Here is a 16,095-nt window from a genome sequence, read left to right as displayed (position 1 = left end):
GTGACCTAATGTCAGCTACAGCAAAATGTCTGGTGAAAATACTTTGTAACTTTCATGATGTATTTAATTTTTATTGCTTTGAATTTCTTTTTGTATCCTCTGAAATTTTGTAGGACCTTTTTGTCTCGCCGTCCTTTTTAACATGATCATTAGCGATAATCGTTCATTGGAGAGTCTCACTGTCAACAACAGTGAGGATAAATCAGTATCGGTGATGACTCACTCATCTGTACAGCAAGGTGAGTAACGAATTCATGCAGCTTAACGCATCTTTTTTCTAAACCATGAGACGAACAAACAAAAGACACAGCGTCTCGAGAAACCGTCAGCGAGAAAATCCCTCCTTCAAGTTCATCGCCTGATGAATATCTACCGGATGGTGGCTATGGATGGTTCATTGTTCTTGGGGCCTTTTTACTCCAAGTCATCAGTTTTGGTATCCTCACCAGTTGGTAAATGAAAGAGAAGACTCATATGTAAAGATATGTATTGAACAATGGATTTCTGTCAATCAAACCCATGTTTCTGTGGCGGTCATTAGGGGTCAGTGAAGCGTTGGAGATTGCTATTTCTGGGCTTACAGACTCTAATGTCTTTTCTTGTTGTTGTATGTGATTAGGCGTTATGCAAGACTCCTATGAACAAAAGATGTTTCCTTCCCAGACTATTGCTCTCAGCTTTATTGGCACCATTGCCAACATTTTAGTCAATATTCTCGGCCCGTTTGCTCAAGTACTACTTTCAGTCATCAAAGCTCGAACGTTGCTCATTTCGGCTGTCTTATGCTGTGTTGCAGGGCTAGAATTTGCAAGTCTAAGCACCAAAGTAAGTCGTTCGGCTCGCTTTAGACAAAATAATGTCAACCGGATAACATTGGTCTCGGTAGATCTGGCATCTCTATTTGACCCAAGGTGCATTGTATGGTGTCGGCGCTGCCATTATTTTCTACGTTAGTAGATACCATTTTTACGAAACATCCCCTCAATCCTGTTAAACTAACCGGATGATCATCAAGGTCACCACAAGTCAGGTCCCCCAATGGTTTACAAAACATCGTGGCACAGCTTTGGGCATTTCTTCTTGTGGTCCCAGCATTGGTGGTCTCGTTATGCCTTTTATTATGACAAGCATGAATGAACAACTGGGCATTCAACGGTAAAGCAAAAAACAAAACAACGTCAACTGGTGCGGTTGAGCAGTCCTTTAAAGTGCAAAATTTGTAGATGTTATCGTATTATGGGGTGGATTAGTTTGTTTGTAGGTTTGCCGACTTGTCTTTTATTCAAAGTACGTCGTCCGACCAATGCTTCCAGCGAGCCATCGCACGACCAAGAGGACGTACCTCCTATGAAACTGAAAGACGTCGTCGAATGGTCTGTGCTCAAGGATTTCAATTTCATCATCTGGTGCATGTCCGACATTCTGATGGAAAGTGCATTTAATATCCCTTACTTCTTTTTACCATGTGAGTACCCTACCGAGTTCTTTTGCCTGCGCTCCCCGAGGGGGAGGGGGGGGGGGGGGGGGGGGGGGGGGGGGGTGAAAACGAAAAAAAAAAAAACTTCAGCGGCTAAATGATGTTTGTTCACTGGTACAGCTCATGCAACCTACTTGGGATTAACATCGTACCAAGGCTCGGCGCTGATATGCGTTGCCTCAGGTCTCAACTCGGTCGGACGAATACTTGGTGGGTAAGATATATAATTGGGCAATGATTGGGAGTTGAATTCGCTACTAAAACGATCGCTTTTTGTCAGACTTGCAGCTGATCGATTCGGTCATATGAATACCATTATTTTCGGTTCATTACTCGCTGGTGTGAGTTCGCTCACCATCTGGACCTTATCGCATGATTTTGCCATGTTGATGGCCTATTCGTCTATCTTTGGATTCTTTGGTGGGGCATTCATTTCTCTGGGTAAGTTCTAGAGGATGTACTTTAGCGTGTGTTGGTCAGCTGGATCTTTTTTTTAAAAAGGAAAAACTGACGCTAACCAGCAACCACTTTTTCAGCGCCTTCAGTGACGGCGACCATTACGGGAATGGAAAAATTCGAGTCAGGTTTCTCGTTGTTTTTGGTGGTAACGGTGATCAGTATGTTTGGACCCAATATCGCTGGCGCGATTGAGGAGTCGGTCCAAACGCCACCGTTTTTCAGTTACTCCATTCTCACTGGTGCTGCATACATCTTGGGTGTCCTTTTGGTCGTCTACCTCAAGCTCCGTCTCCAACCTCGTCTGCGAGCCAAGATCTAATCTGAAAAGCATGGCTCTATTCAGAGAGCCACGGTACGATCAAGAAAAAGAAACTACGTGAAAAAGCAGTTGTATTTATACAAATAATCGTAAACAAAGAAAGCCATCAATCTGCGATTTGATCCCTTTCTTTGATGATGGTTAAAATGATCAAGCATACTATTACTATATTATTTTGGGGATATTGCCGCAGTAAACTTAACTCCCTGCTACAGTAAGCTGTCTACCAGCATGAATAACAAACAAAAACCTTGTCTGTGAATTAGAGAATCGACTGGCCGATGGCCCGAGAAAAATAGTCTAGCTCAACTTTTGTGGATTCTCTTTCACATGATTCGCCTTTGGTGGTGGTCATCGAAAAGTCATTCAATGAAAGGCTACAGATACTCCATTCCTAGTTTGTTCAACAGAAACGAATCAAGATTCAGAAAAATAATAGGTTGACGAATTAACCATCACCTGTTGCTCATCCATGTTTGGTGAAAATTATGCAGTAAACTGTAATGAAAGCCACCAAAGCACGGTTTATTACAACGTTGGGAATAACGCACAATATAGGGATGTGTAGGAATATCGTTTAGGCGTACATATTTCCATCATTGAGAAAAGAGGTTATTTTTGTACATATTGGATAGCCTTGTAGGCAGCATTGAGAAAATATGGATATACAAAGAATTAATGCGCAGGATGCTATGACATACAGTACAATGGGTGGGATCCTGAGGCCGTGAGATTTGGTAGGACGCATACTATACCTTCCACTGCCGCATAAAATTCCTGTTACGGGAGACCCTCATCTACAGTATTTACGCTGGAGAACTCACCTGCAGACCTCACTTACTGCCCTTTCCACATCATGCCCTGTATGGCGCACAATCCGATGCTGTTGCAGACACTAATTAGCTTCGTAACCGTAGTCTATGCGACGCGATCTACCCTTGCCGGCGGAACCACGGCCGAAGCCGAGGTTCTCTACATATGAAACGACTCTTTTCAGTTAGACAATCCGCTTTCAAGGTTTGTATTGGTGCTTCAATTTACTTACCGGAAGTACATATCAAGGCGGACTTCAACCGCGTCAGACTCGGAGCAAACATGCATATATTGGATCGTACTTGTATGGTGGTCTGGGCGAGCAGGCTCGGTGAGTTCATACAGGGGAACCCGCGTCCGTATCGGTGCTGTGACAGGGATCGCGGCAGCTACTGAGCCTAGCATACGTCCTACCTATTTTTTTTTTCCTTTTTTTTTTCTTTTTTTTTATATCTCACCTTCATTTTTTTTTTTTTTTTTGGCCTCTTTCACTTAGGATCCTATCAGTGAAAAGAAGAAGAACGGGTGGGGGAAACATCCTGGCATGCTTCGCTGGCAGGAAGAGGGTGGTACAATGGGTACAGCCGATAGGAGACATTTCGTCGTCCTATCGGCTTTTCTTCGATCGGTTGGTGGACCTACAATATACGGAATCAAACAAAATCAGAGTTTGATGATAATTCAAAGCAGCTTCTGTGGACTTCTTACCATTCAAGTACTTTTGGTCATCCGTTTGTCGCGTATGCTCCGGGCGATTTCATCCTTTACGCCGGAGGAGTTCATGGATGTCCGACGCCACGTATAACCTCAACAGGCTTAAGAGGCATGCCGCCTGGTGCTCTACAGAAACGACATCATAGATCAGCACACGGAACGTATTGATCATGCAGAAAACGCTTACGATTGAAACAAAAGGTATGGACGTCGATCATCATTTTTTTGTTGCCTTTGGCTATAGGATAAAAAGGAGTTAAATATGGCTCTTCAGTCGGGTTTGTGAACCCAGTAAATTACCTGTACGAATGGTACTGTAAGGCATCCTGGATGGACGTCTAATGATGAGCGTCCATCCAGTCGACCAACTCGTCTGGATGATCGACGTCCATGGGATCGTCGATGTATTCTTGTTGGGTTTCTTCATCAAAGAAACGTTGCTGCTGTTGTTCTTGATTTTCGACTGCTGGCCGAAAAGAGCACCAGCGGGAACAGAAAGTGGGGACAGACACGGGAGCAAGCACAGCAATGGAAAAGGCGGCAAGGGAAGGCACGGCCGCAGCAGAGGAAACCAACGCGGGCACAGACGCGGAAACGGACACCGGGAAAGAATTGGGCACAAAGGCAGCCACAGGAGAAGAGGGAGTAAGAGCAGCCACGGCAACGGGCGAAGGAACGAAAGAAGCCACAGAAGCGGGCGCAACAACGGGCGAACGGACGGGGGGAGAAGCGGCACAAAGTTCAGCGAACTCAATTTGGTCTTGCACCTCTGCCTTCAAGGCTTCGAACTCATCGGCGAGCTTGCGGTTTTCCATCTTGGCAATGGAATCGCGCTTCAATTTCGTCATCACGTTAAATTTCGGCGCAGCCTCCACGATCAAAGAACTGGCGTGGGCGTCAGCGCTACACAATTACACGTCAGTAAAAAAGTCAGCAAAGTAAGCACTGGTTCAACACGTACTGAGAAAGCTTGATGAGTGTTTTCATCTGGTTGATAGTCGCCAGGTGGATTTTGGAAACTTTGGAGAAAGGCATGTTGAAAGCGGTAAGAACAGTAAGACGGTAAAGAAAAAAACAGTAGGGAGTCAAAAGACAAAGAAAAAGGGCGTTCAGCCTGCATTGCGCGTTATATGAACAAAAAAGAATTGCGTCATCACCCCAAATTTCAAAGAACCACACGCCTTGGATTGCCTGCCAGAAAAGCTATAAGCCTAAACAAACTGTCATGACATGAGCATGTCACAAATGTCACTTCCGTTCATAATGCAAGACCCATTTTCTGCCGTGATACAGTCGTGTTATCCCCGAATAAAAACTCAGTGTGTTGGACCTTTTTTCCAGGCACACCGGTTCGGTTCCTATGAAAGTTGTTTACCGCGGACTGATCGGCTTAATATGCCGTAAAATTGCTACGGATACTCATGACAACCAAAGGTATCGCTGAGCCATTCCTTGAAACGGGCACGGAACCCTTCCGATGGTCTTATCACCTAGGTCGCACAGTGAAACAATAAGAAAACTAGGGAACTCCGTGTGATGACGGACTAAAACCAACTTTCCTATCATAGTTCGTGAGCAACTTATGAGACTTGGTACATTTTATTGCTACATAGATCAATTTGGATTTTTTCTAGTCGCACACTGCTTCTAGTTATGTGTGGATCTGCTCCTTATTGTCTTGATTTTATGCTTGAACACAACCCTTCGAAACTGTCTCCGTCTGAAATCGAAAGAAAAAGACCTATTTGATCGTCAATCGCTCGCCTGTGCTTATGAAAGGCAATCAGAAACATGTTTCCATTATTGGAGGACTTTGTAAGTAGAAGAGATATCAAGGATATCCTGCGCCTTCTTTTATATTTGCAGGATTCAAAATCGACAGATGCGCCGTATGTCATGGCTTCTTGATAATGATGCTAACTGAATGTTGACAAGTTTTGCAATAAAAGGAACGATAAAAACAATTTTCAAGAAAGGTTTTGGATGTAAAAGTAAAGTATAAAGATGAAATATGAAACATGGAAGGAGAAGAAGAAAAAGAAACGGTGATAAAATTTTGGGAAATTACGGATCCTGGACAATTCCTTTGTGTCTAGCGTGTAAGTACAGCTTTTTCTCGGCGTTTCGCAAGTGTGCTTGAAGTTCAATAACTTCAATCTCCAGGATGCTTGCTCCGAAACCAACCACGGATTCATACTCTTTGGGGAAAACGTCCTTCCGATCGACACCGTACCACAGATATTTACTACCGGCAAGGTACGTTGATGCGCGAGGCTTCGCCACGGTTTCCAAAAGATCTTGATACGAATTAAGGAAGACATCATGGTCAGACGACAGACTTGGCTCACTAAAGCTTGCTCCCAAGTCACGGCTTAGACGCTGCATATAATCTTGCAACATGTTTTCTAATCCCAAGTCCCGTGTGAGAAAGAGGTTGTTTTACGCACTCCGATCGATCGCCACCATCACTTACTTTTATTTGCTCGACCACGGTAATGAATTTGTCGGCTCGCGAACTCGTCAATGTATTTGATAAGCGGGCCAAAATCAATATCGGGCGAATTGATTGCACTTTGAAAAAAAAAATGGTGGGGGGGGGGGTTAGATACGCGCGACATTCGTATAAAGCAAGAAATGAAGCAATAATGGTTGCAAACCTTGTATCTATAGTACGATGCCATCGCTCCGCATTGGTTGTTACAAGTTTTAACCAAGTCGATTTTGGTAAGGGCGGATTCAGCGCATTGTCATCGTAATAGGGATCTCCCTCACTGTAAAAGCCATGATCAACACTTCCTATTTTCCTTTTTCTCGTTTTTCTGATAGCTGTACTTACTCAATATCATTCAAGACGTAAATGAACTTGACCGCAATGAGAATGCATATCATACACTGCACGTCAGGCGATTCTCCTTCCCAGCGGTACCGTTTATGGTATCCCTTTTCTTTGAGCATTTCATACAATCCCATCGCGCAGAAATACATATCCGCTGGTAGTGATCCAATGAGTTAACACATTGTACAAATTCTCTCACCATGCGTTTTTCAATAACAACGAACTTACGAGGTAAAACAAAATGATGCCAGAATCGAGCAAGAATCAGTGGGTGGTTGATCTCTGGAAAGACAAGTTGGCAATTTTTTTCATATCGTTGCATAAACTGCAATGCTTGTCGATGTAATCCACTGACGTTTGGGACGACTCGCAAATTTTGCAGGTCCCGATTATCCAACTGAAGTCGGATCGATTCAGGTATCGAGTTGTTGAGTCTTAGGTAAGGAAGTTTACCCGTGATACACCAACGGCGGATATCACTGACCAGCACCGGACAGCGTAACCAACGACACGCCAGGTAACACAGAGTAATGATATTCTGAAAGCTCAATGAATGGGACTTGGTGCTTTTTGTATCCGTAGAGGTGGCGCTCGTCATCACCATGGGTGCACTGCTTGAAGGTTCGTCATCGGATGCCAACTGTAAATCGAGATCGAGATCATCGTCTATGGAATGTTTTCGGCGTCGCGGTTTGATCTCATCTTCAAACAAATGCTGATCCGCTAAAACGATGTTGGCGTCCTGAACATAGAGAATCCACAGTTCACGTGTCACATACTAACAGAAAGAGCATCAGCTAACGATGCTTCAAAAAGCAGAACCAAACCCCTGGGATAAACATACTTCGAATTCAGCCGGTAATCCGATATCGCGTACAAACGTTCGTGCCATCATTCGCAAACCATACTGGAAAATACGATACGTCAGCGTGCGTAACTCTGCGCCATACAATTCTATGCAAGCGAGACAAAGGATGAGTGAACCGAGAATAACCAAAGATGGAGTGTGTGCGACAGACATACTGCGGTTATTTTTTTCAATCACTTTTTTGTGTTTCTTGCGTTTCAAACGACTTGTAGGAGGTACGGTCTCATCTGCGGTTTCTTCTTGCCAACCCTGGAAATGAACAAACCCAGCGAGTGTAAGTTGCTAGACAACAAAACAGAAAGAAAAGCTTACCAGCAACTGATGTCCATATTTACAGATGTAATGACCTTCCGCCGACTTTCTGAATCGTTTGGTGCCACATTGAGGACATCGCATATTTCGTTTTTGGGAACTCATTTTGGTATACAGGAACAGGAATAGTTTCGAGAGATAGGAAAGTAAAAAAGAGATGGACAAGTGCTGACTAGTTTTTGTTGCGACTTTCTTTATCTTCACCGGAAATGGTATACGAGTTTTCGTCCAAGATGCGATCCAGTTCGTACTGAAGTTGTTTAACCCACGAAGCTTCAATGAACAAATGAGTGTCGTCAAGATCTTCGATAACAAAGTTTCCGCGCTTATTGAGATTCAGTATGATTTGCTTTACTGTACTATCACACTCCAGTAAAACGCCCGTCACTGCTTTGACCATATCCAAAGGCCAAGAAAAAAGAGATAAAAATGCCAATCAAATACAGAAAGCTGGGAATCTCCCTTTTTTTTTCCTCCCACCCCAAAAAAAAAAGTGTGACGATTTTTTAGAGACATGTCTAATTTATGCATAAAATTGAGAATATGACAAAAAATGGATGACCGGGTCTATAAAGCATACAAATAACAAGATAAACACTATAATTAAAACATCTTTCAAAGCATGGATCTGGCAAAATATATAAAGGCATTGAAAAAAAAAACGAAAACGTGCATAAAAAATGAAAGAAAGGAGAGGGATGATGGATGATGTGGCCCAATGGAAATTGAAATGGCATAAAGAAAGGTCGAAAAAATATAGTCGAAAAATCGAAATCGAGGCGCAAGGAACGGGAAAACAGAGCTTATTTTGATGATTGCATTAAGCAAATTTTCCAAATCGGTTGGATTCTCGTGCCGTTGTCATTGCATCTTTGTTTTGTAACGTCTTGAAGCGACCCCAGCAACAACCTCTGGATCGGTGAGGTAAATACGTCGAAGAAACCATGGCCCACGACAAACCTTGCTCGTAACCCAATCGGAGCAAATGGTCTTCCATGGGGGTCCAGGGTGTTCGTTGCGTCACCGCATTGGGCGCTCCACTTGCAGATGTGCATCGACGTCGGTTCGTAGCTGAATAATTCGTTTTCGGTGTCACCGACACTGAACTGCCGGCACTGTTGGTACGTCGCCGACTGTAGTGAGTGGGTGGACTCCAACTGTCGCGTGGGGAGAAATTCGTTTGACTGGTATTGCTACTGGTACTGCCCCCACTACTAATACTACTGCTGCTGACACTACGACTGGGAGTATTGATACAATGATGATGGATCACATTGTCAGAATAATCCACAGGTTGGAACGCCGATTTAGGGAGCATAGGATACCACGCCTTGACATCATTACAAGGTTCACATAAAAGGTGTCTGATATCCATGGTGAGAATTCTATGTAAAACGAAAAAAATGAGTCAACATTTGTCTAATGGGATTACTGTTACTTGACAAGACAAAGATCATTACCGAGTGTTACAGTCGCTAGGTAGCCGACAAAAATTTCAGGATGAAATAATAAAAAAAGAGCACCACAACAATGAAAGAGCTATTAATGATAACTAGTACAGAAACTCAAAAACTCGAGCGGTGAATAGTACGTGTCAATAAAAACCGCTACTCGTTTGGTTCTGACGATAAACAAAAAATAAAAAAGAATATAAAGAAGAATCAATAAAAAGAAGGAACAAAAAGAGAGAGAGATGAAATATCAAAATAAAACTAAGTCCAGGAAAAAAAAAGGAATATGTATGAAAAACAAAAAAAAAAAATGGCTATAAAAAGAGATATAAAACCATATATAGGCAAAAAAAAGGGCAAAGTAATTCTTTTTTTTCATGATGCCGTTCAATCTTCAAGCAAGTGCATAATCCCTTTATTTTGTCTAAAAGAGAGGTTATTTTCTTCCATCCACCGGCTCCAAAAATGGCGAATTTATTTGAGAGGATGAATTATGTCCGCCATTTGCTTTTTAGTTTTTTATATCATTTGCATGCAGAAACCCATCCGATGCGAGGTGCACCATCATGGATCCAACCAGGCTTTCCTTGCATCGAACTCGGTGATCAAAGTCATACGATAAATCACTCCATGGCTACAGCCATAATCCTCCTTAATGAGGCAATTGCCACCCACCCGTCGTCCTCTCTTTTTTCCTTATTTTTTTTTTTTTTCCTCTCCTGGATCTTTTGCAATCTGTATCATTTCGGCTTGACATGCATGCATTGCATTTCACTTTTCTCAGGAAAAAAGTTTTTTTTTCTTGACACGCCAGGTCTCTTATCTTCTGACAAAACAAAAACAGGATAAGAATAGGAAAACAATCTAGCTTCCTGTGGTGTACTGTAAGTGTCATGGTTTGACTATAACAACATTGGATTATTTATAACACATTCATTCCCGCGAACCTGTCTCCATCCAGATTATCGTATAAGCCCTATGCAATGACTATCCTTTTTTTTTCCTTTGTTGTTGTTTTTCATCCGATTCCACCACTGCCTCGGTAGAATAGTGGGTCCGATTTTTATCTTTCTGCCTTTTGACTGTTTTGGATTGCATAATTCTATTCTTCATGCAGGTCTTGTAATATTCCACTCGATAAAATATGCATTTTTTTTCTTACTAGCTCGATTCAATGTTTAGCAAGTTTCGTCATACACCAAGGATGGAGCATTGGGGTTTCCCCATTGTATTTCCTTTTACCAGCCAAGGAAATCAAATAGAAAAAAAAAGGCATCCAATACCGTAGAGTGTTGAGTTATTTCGATGTATCGTTGGCTGATGTGACATTGGCTGGTTCCCTCTTGGTTTCCCATGGCTTGGGTCGTGCTTTCAACTTTGGGGTACTGGGTGTACCTTCATTCAGCGTGTCCGGAATTTGCTTGATTCCTAAAATAATGCCCCAATGCATACAAATTTTTTTGCTTTGTTTAGTTCACATGACATCGGATGATACAAAGGGCGGCTGCAATGGATCCTTGCTTTTTCATTCCTCAACATTACCTGGTATCTCCTGGCCTGTCTCGATCATCTGCACAATTTCTTGAAATGTGAGGCGCGGTGGTCGTTCATCGTCTTGACTTTGTTCTGCATCTTTCTAATGTATGAGTAAAAAAGAAATGCGTATCACGTTTTAAGAACCATGATATCATTATTATTTTTGTTACCCTGTTTTTCTTCACCACCATCAGAAGCACCTGGGGTCCCCGCTTTCCACGCTTGATATTCATCATAATCAAAAGCTTCAATAAACCTGATATACCAGTGACAACAATTTCCCTTTGAATATATGGTATTCATCCTATCTATTTCCATTGTTCAAGCAACTGACTTGTTATAATAGAACCACTTGGCCTTCTCCAGTACGTCCCCTTGATTACTATCGGCTTGCTGATTTACAATGGCGGATACCCCCGACTAAGTTATGCCTCACGTTAACGACATTGTCCAAATATTGCATAGCCTCTGTATCACTGTATATACCTGAAATCGACCATCGTTATCGAAATCATAATTCGCAAATGCTTGAAACTTGGCCTGACTAGACATGGTAGATGAACACAGACACGAAACAATTCACAGCATTCCAAGTCGGGGCCACAAATTTGTGAACTTGGTCACAGATGGTCACAAATGCCGAAAAGCATAGGTAATGAATAAACGTTTTCTTTATCAACAGATATAACGATCCATCAGCGACTATAAGCAGATATAGATCACAGAACTAATGATTCATGCCTTTATTATCCCATCTCTCCTTTTCTTTTGCTCTTACTAAATGTCGTCTCAACATAATTTATATCTTTCTGATTACGATCAATTATGTTACTTCTTCACCAAACATTTCATTAGAGTTCAGAGGTTATCCGGAATATTTTATCGCAGACGCAGTTTGCACGGATTCTTAAGTTGCATAATGCAGCTGCTGTTTTGCTTTATAATGCTTCGCTTGCTTATGTAGCTTTCCCCGGAAAATTTATTGCCTCATTCTCTACGTTTGAAGAGATTCATGTAATGGAACAAACCCAGCTTGCCGATCGTTGCATAACTCTTTATTGAAGCCAAGATCGTGAGTATTGCCCATAACGGTGACCGTGTACATATACCGCGCGTCAAGCTCATTGGCTTCTTTATTCAGCTTACTGTGCAACGAGATACCTCAAAGGCAGCTTCCTCCACCGGGCCATCTGCGGATTTCGCACCTTGTTGGGGAATATGATAATACGAAATTTGTGTGTCGCGGATCAGGCGTCGTATAGGAAAAAAAAAGGCTAACACTACAGACACACGGTTTCCCACTCGAAATTGTCGAACATACACAAGCTCGTTTTCGTGAATATTGTTGGAACCAGCAATGTCATGTCCAAAAAAGTGGGCTCCTTGGCCACTTTCAAGATCGCTGGTGCCTGGATCCGTGAAGAGCAAATCCATAACTATGAATGGGCCTTGAAGTCTCTTAAAGCTGCCGTTTGGCCCGAGAATCTTGAAGAAAAGCTCAACCTCCAGTCTGTCATTGTAACTGATACGCTTCGAGCTGCAATTGCAAACGTTTTCCCTGCAGCACACAATATCCTGTGCTACATCCACCTTCAACAAAACTTCAAGATCCAGTTGATGAACCAGGTGGCGGAAAAGGATAAAGGCAAAAGGGAACTCGTGCAGCTTGATATCCACGAGATGTTTCAGAAAATTGCCCTGGGTGCTATCACGGAGAAGGATATGACTCAAGCAGTCCGAGAAATGAAGGACTATTTTCTAAAGGACGGCGTATGTCATCCGACAAAAAAAAATGTGAGTCACTAATTGTATCCACAAATGAGCTTGGAAATTGAGCAGCTGTATCTGTAGAAAACCGGTTAGCTCTGAGATGATGGAAGTGGTAGACTTGACTGAGACAGTTAAAGAAAATCAGGCTACAAAGTATATCGAAAATACTCGCCATATATCAGTATCTTACAAATGCACTTATTTGACAGTATGATGAAAGAAGACAAGCATTGGACGGGATTCCACGCAGATTGGGCATAGAAGACAACAGCGTTTTTATATAAATAAATACGGTACGGGTAATACAGAAAGTAAAATATAGAAGATTCACACGAAAAGGTTGCAAGATGAAAGACGAAACCGAGTGTCTGGAGAGGTCATTTTGTTGAAGGATTTACTGTGATGTCACGCTAATTACATTTCGAGTGGAAAACTGAGTGCCTGTAGTGTTGGCCAAAAAAATAGGGTTTCCCTACTATTGTTGTCAAAGCCATGAACTGCCGTCCCACGCCATTTGGCATTCGACAAGACTTTTGTTTGTCTCAAAAAGAGTGCTCGTTATTCAAGGTGCCTTTAGCCCTTCCATGTGTTGAAAGTGCGTGACTGGGCGAACTTCAATCTTATGCTCGGTGAGTTGCTCCAGGATGGCGTCCAACGAAATGAAGCAGCAAAGAAAGTGAAAGGGGACAAACGCATTAAATATCATTGCCAAACATCGATGCGACGATGCACCTGTCGCGTCTTACTGCTTATCGCTTGCAACCTGGTACAAGTCCAAGAAGATCAGTGCTGCTTTTGACGTCGCCTTTGACTTGACGCTTGAAAAGGCCAAAGCAATAGACTGCGGTCGCGTGAACGGCATCAAATTATCACGTCTTGGAGCCGCTCATTTCGGGAAAGAACTTGACAACACGCTTGATGATTTGGATAACTCTAATAAGGAAAACATCCCCGCTTCCTCTGCCGATAACCCTCGCGACGACGACAAGCCTACACAAGACAAGCGCCATGATGACCTACTTGTCATCGACCACCATGGCAACGACGACGCCCGTATTATCGCTTCTTATTTGACCATGGATGAGACAGATGGCTTACTAATTCAAGGCTCAACTGTCGGTACAGTCATCAAGCGCAAAGCTTTGAATATTTTCCAGCAATGGAGTGCAGGAAAGGCCATCGACGATTGCCAACAGCACTGGATGATGTGTGGCTTATCTTCCACCCTTGATCTCGTTGACCAGGAATCCACAAAGATATTCCTTGGATGCACAGACGACGAATGGACGACTTTGTTCATCCCTTTGTGACGAAGTGCCTACTTCATGAAGTGCCGTTGCCTGATGTGATGGCGCAAACATGGGACGTCGTGGGCGCGCTCATTGCACGCACAAATGACACCGATAAAGCAAAGGAATATATTCAGAAAGTCAAGACGAAAACAAATGAGGAAAAAAAACTGCTGGACGTGATCACGGTGGTACTACAAATCATTGAGTCGAACCAATTCCTCCTCGACCCAAGTCATATCGATCGGGTAACCGAATATGATTTCATAGTGCAAGTCTGGACACCCCTTGTGGAGGCAGTTATTAACATCCACGGTTTGCTACGTCTGAAAATCGGAGAATCGAGCCCCAAGGCGGGGTCAATGGCCCGCAAAAGACGGTATGATGAGGTCAATGTCGGGTTCAAAGAGGGCATTCGCAGCCTTTATGACACCAGGGCAAAGGAGCACGATCTCATGTGCGTGGAAGCAACGAAGAATGGCCTGGGTAGCAAGCTTACATTGGGCCGCTCCAAGCTGATGCGCGAAGCCAAGGACGACTTGGATGACTCGCTGCAGCATATCCTGGCCACAGATCTAATTCCTTCCCCAGCTCGTTCTTCATGCAAGTGAACGCAACGGAAGCCATGGTAGGATCGGTTCATCTTGCGCGTCCTGGTGTGTACACGGCGGTACATCAAGGCTATCTCCATTTTCCGCAAACGTTCTCATCATTTGGTCAATTCAAGGCTTAGATCTTCTTCTTAGTAAACGTCGTTTACAAATTGGAAAGGAATGCCACAATGGTACGCAAGTCGATAGACAGGCTAGTGGTCCATCATGAACAAAATACAATTCGCAACAGCGTTCACCGGGCACCGATTGTCCTTGAGGCAACCGAATACGCCTACTTCACCCGCTCAGCATTCTATAACCCGCCGAAGGACAATCCGTTGGCCTTCGTCTCTGCCCCGTCATCCCCGGACAACTTACTTTCTGAAGCATATGAGTACGGTTGGGCCAAGGCAGGCGACAAGTTCTTCAACATTTACAGCCTGGCGACATCTGATCGTCACCCGTTTGACGACGAGTAGTGCCGGCTGTGAAATACCTGCATAACCGACTTGCTGCATCAACCAGTTTCTCCATTTGCGTCAAAAGAAAACCGCTCTTCATGTTCCTTTCTCCTCTGCACGTCCCATATTCTCAATCTCAATTCTCTTATTACTCTATTAGACTCTCGCATGTGCTCGACATCCCAAGATGCCTCTGCTATTCTCATTAAGAACTTAACCAAGTGTTAACTCAATAAACAGAAGTGACCATCAACTTTACGAACTGAGAGCCACCGGATTCACTTATGACCTGCGCGACTCCATTGATTATAATTAAAATCTTTGAAAAATTAGCGATTTTGTAAATCACATGATCTACACTAAGTTATCAAGACCTGTTAAACCTTTTTTTCATCTTTCAACCATGCCTCGCTGCCCACTTTCACGATAATAGGCGAAACAATCAACAGCAAGATGCCGTTTGCGCCAGTTGTGGTCAAACAGAGCATCGTCGCCGTTCACATAAAATGTGAGTGGAGCTCTTTTTTGAAGAAAGGTGATTGACGATACGACGATCTGGTGTTTTGTAGCATCATTTAATTTGGGTTATCTGTCAGTTATACTGTATATGCCCTTTCATTCTCTTCAGTAATCGAATGATACATGGAGCAGATATGCTTCGATCAGTGTAGCTCATCATTCATGCATCAGTGAGGTGACTATTGTTTCATCCATGGAAAATCACATATTTTTGTCCGAATTTTTTCTTCTTCTTTAGTTTTGCATCTCTTCTGTTTGCCTGGAAATCCCTCACTATCATTGCATCCATCACCCATCATCCAGACTATGGCGTGTATCTGATCCGGTCGATTCGATTATTATGAAAAAAGGTACCTTTTGTGTGATACGACTATCCGTTTTTCGACAAGAAAAAATTTACCTGTCCTTTTTCTCTATTCTGTCTTTAGCTTTTGGTTTTCTCTCCGGTTTTCTTTTGCCTGGCAAGCCATTCAAGCCATCCATCCCTCCAAAACCTTTCTACTTTGTTCGGGCACCAGATTGTGGCCAATCCGGTTTTTGTCGTCAAAGGACATCTTCGGTCGTGTGGCTCTCTTTCTCATCGGGAAACGCTGACGCGTCCTCCCCAGGTTCCTCTCATATGGATTGCTGCCCGTGGTATCGCCTTCGATATTTCTTCCCGACCATTTTATTTTGTAG

The 16,095-nt window shown here is 43.1% G+C and overlaps 8 protein-coding genes across 8 annotated transcripts; 3 read left to right on the top strand and 5 right to left on the bottom strand.

Annotated features, from left to right (window-relative positions):
• Positions 1-142: 142 nt before the first annotated feature.
• BYT42DRAFT_601190 (major facilitator superfamily domain-containing protein) lies at positions 143-2,255 on the top strand (the record flags this gene model as incomplete). Its single annotated transcript, XM_051571022.1, has 8 exons — positions 143-239; positions 620-825; positions 887-949; positions 1,016-1,155; positions 1,224-1,465; positions 1,598-1,691; positions 1,758-1,918; positions 2,014-2,255. The coding sequence occupies 8 exons, from the start codon at positions 143-145 to the stop codon at positions 2,253-2,255; spliced, it is 1,245 nt and encodes a 414-aa protein (XP_051428072.1).
• Positions 2,256-3,975: 1,720 nt separating this feature from the next.
• On the bottom strand, positions 3,976-4,858 carry BYT42DRAFT_551393 (uncharacterized protein). The gene is made up of 4 exons (XM_051566249.1): positions 4,744-4,858; positions 4,088-4,685; positions 4,063-4,065; positions 3,976-4,022 (listed from the first exon to the last, which is right to left on the bottom strand). The coding sequence occupies exons 1-2, from the start codon at positions 4,815-4,817 to the stop codon at positions 4,121-4,123; spliced, it is 639 nt and encodes a 212-aa protein (XP_051428071.1). The 5' UTR covers positions 4,818-4,858; the 3' UTR covers positions 3,976-4,022; positions 4,063-4,065; positions 4,088-4,120.
• Positions 4,859-5,429: 571 nt separating this feature from the next.
• Positions 5,430-8,240, bottom strand: BYT42DRAFT_601188 (uncharacterized protein). Its single transcript, XM_051571021.1, has 8 exons — positions 7,799-8,240; positions 7,642-7,735; positions 7,463-7,572; positions 6,847-7,396; positions 6,619-6,772; positions 6,440-6,553; positions 6,256-6,353; positions 5,430-6,187 (listed from the first exon to the last, which is right to left on the bottom strand). Exons 1-8 carry the CDS (start codon positions 7,901-7,903, stop codon positions 5,847-5,849), a joined length of 1,566 nt encoding a protein of 521 aa, XP_051428069.1. The 5' UTR covers positions 7,904-8,240; the 3' UTR covers positions 5,430-5,846.
• On the bottom strand, positions 7,971-8,198 carry BYT42DRAFT_487525 (TFIIH subunit TTDA/Tfb5; the record flags this gene model as incomplete). The annotated part of the gene is made up of 1 exon (XM_051563807.1): positions 7,971-8,198. The coding sequence occupies one exon, from the start codon at positions 8,196-8,198 to the stop codon at positions 7,971-7,973; it is 228 nt and encodes a 75-aa protein (XP_051428070.1).
• A 20-nt stretch (positions 8,241-8,260) lies between the features above and the next one.
• Positions 8,261-9,521, bottom strand: BYT42DRAFT_507127 (uncharacterized protein). The gene is made up of 2 exons (XM_051565109.1): positions 9,259-9,521; positions 8,261-9,183 (listed from the first exon to the last, which is right to left on the bottom strand). Exon 2 carries the CDS (start codon positions 9,171-9,173, stop codon positions 8,619-8,621), a length of 555 nt encoding a protein of 184 aa, XP_051428068.1. The 5' UTR covers positions 9,174-9,183; positions 9,259-9,521; the 3' UTR covers positions 8,261-8,618.
• Positions 9,522-10,546: 1,025 nt separating this feature from the next.
• Positions 10,547-11,337, bottom strand: BYT42DRAFT_609322 (uncharacterized protein; the record flags this gene model as incomplete). Its single annotated transcript, XM_051571252.1, has 5 exons — positions 10,547-10,677; positions 10,792-10,875; positions 10,956-11,041; positions 11,120-11,205; positions 11,272-11,337. 5 exons carry the CDS (start codon positions 11,335-11,337, stop codon positions 10,547-10,549), a joined length of 453 nt encoding a protein of 150 aa, XP_051428067.1.
• Positions 11,338-13,865: 2,528 nt separating this feature from the next.
• On the top strand, positions 13,866-14,551 carry BYT42DRAFT_551376 (uncharacterized protein). Its single transcript, XM_051566248.1, has one exon. The coding sequence runs from the start codon at positions 13,904-13,906 to the stop codon at positions 14,453-14,455; it is 552 nt and encodes a 183-aa protein (XP_051428066.1). The 5' UTR covers positions 13,866-13,903; the 3' UTR covers positions 14,456-14,551.
• A 74-nt stretch (positions 14,552-14,625) lies between these two features.
• Positions 14,626-15,214, top strand: BYT42DRAFT_609320 (uncharacterized protein; the record flags this gene model as incomplete). The annotated part of the gene is made up of 2 exons (XM_051571251.1): positions 14,626-14,912; positions 15,139-15,214. 2 exons carry the CDS (start codon positions 14,626-14,628, stop codon positions 15,212-15,214), a joined length of 363 nt encoding a protein of 120 aa, XP_051428065.1.
• Positions 15,215-16,095: the final 881 nt, after the last annotated feature.

This window comes from Radiomyces spectabilis (genome assembly GCF_025331425.1).
Source record: "Radiomyces spectabilis strain NRRL 2753 chromosome Unknown BYT42scaffold_1, whole genome shotgun sequence".
Lineage (NCBI taxonomy): Eukaryota > Fungi > Mucoromycota > Mucoromycetes > Mucorales > Radiomycetaceae > Radiomyces > Radiomyces spectabilis.
This window is presented reverse-complemented; position numbering and strand designations above follow the sequence as displayed.

Coding starts and splice junctions, on each gene's coding strand:
- BYT42DRAFT_507127 (XM_051565109.1), bottom strand. CDS start 9,173: ATGGATATCAGACACCTTTTATGTGAACCTTGTAATGATGTCAAGGCG.
- BYT42DRAFT_551376 (XM_051566248.1), top strand. CDS start 13,904: ATGGCGCAAACATGGGACGTCGTGGGCGCGCTCATTGCACGCACAAAT.
- BYT42DRAFT_601188 (XM_051571021.1), bottom strand. CDS start 7,903: ATGAGTTCCCAAAAACGAAATATGCGATGTCCTCAATGTGGCACCAAA. Junction 7,573..7,641: donor GATTGAAAAAAATAACCGCA/GTATGTCTGTCG, acceptor TCGCTTGCATAG/AATTGTATGGCGCAGAGTTA. Junction 6,554..6,618: donor TACGTCTTGAATGATATTGA/GTAAGTACAGCT, acceptor TGGCTTTTACAG/TGAGGGAGATCCCTATTACG.
- BYT42DRAFT_551393 (XM_051566249.1), bottom strand. CDS start 4,817: ATGCCTTTCTCCAAAGTTTCCAAAATCCACCTGGCGACTATCAACCAG. Junction 4,686..4,743: donor ACACTCATCAAGCTTTCTCA/GTACGTGTTGAA, acceptor GTAATTGTGTAG/CGCTGACGCCCACGCCAGTT.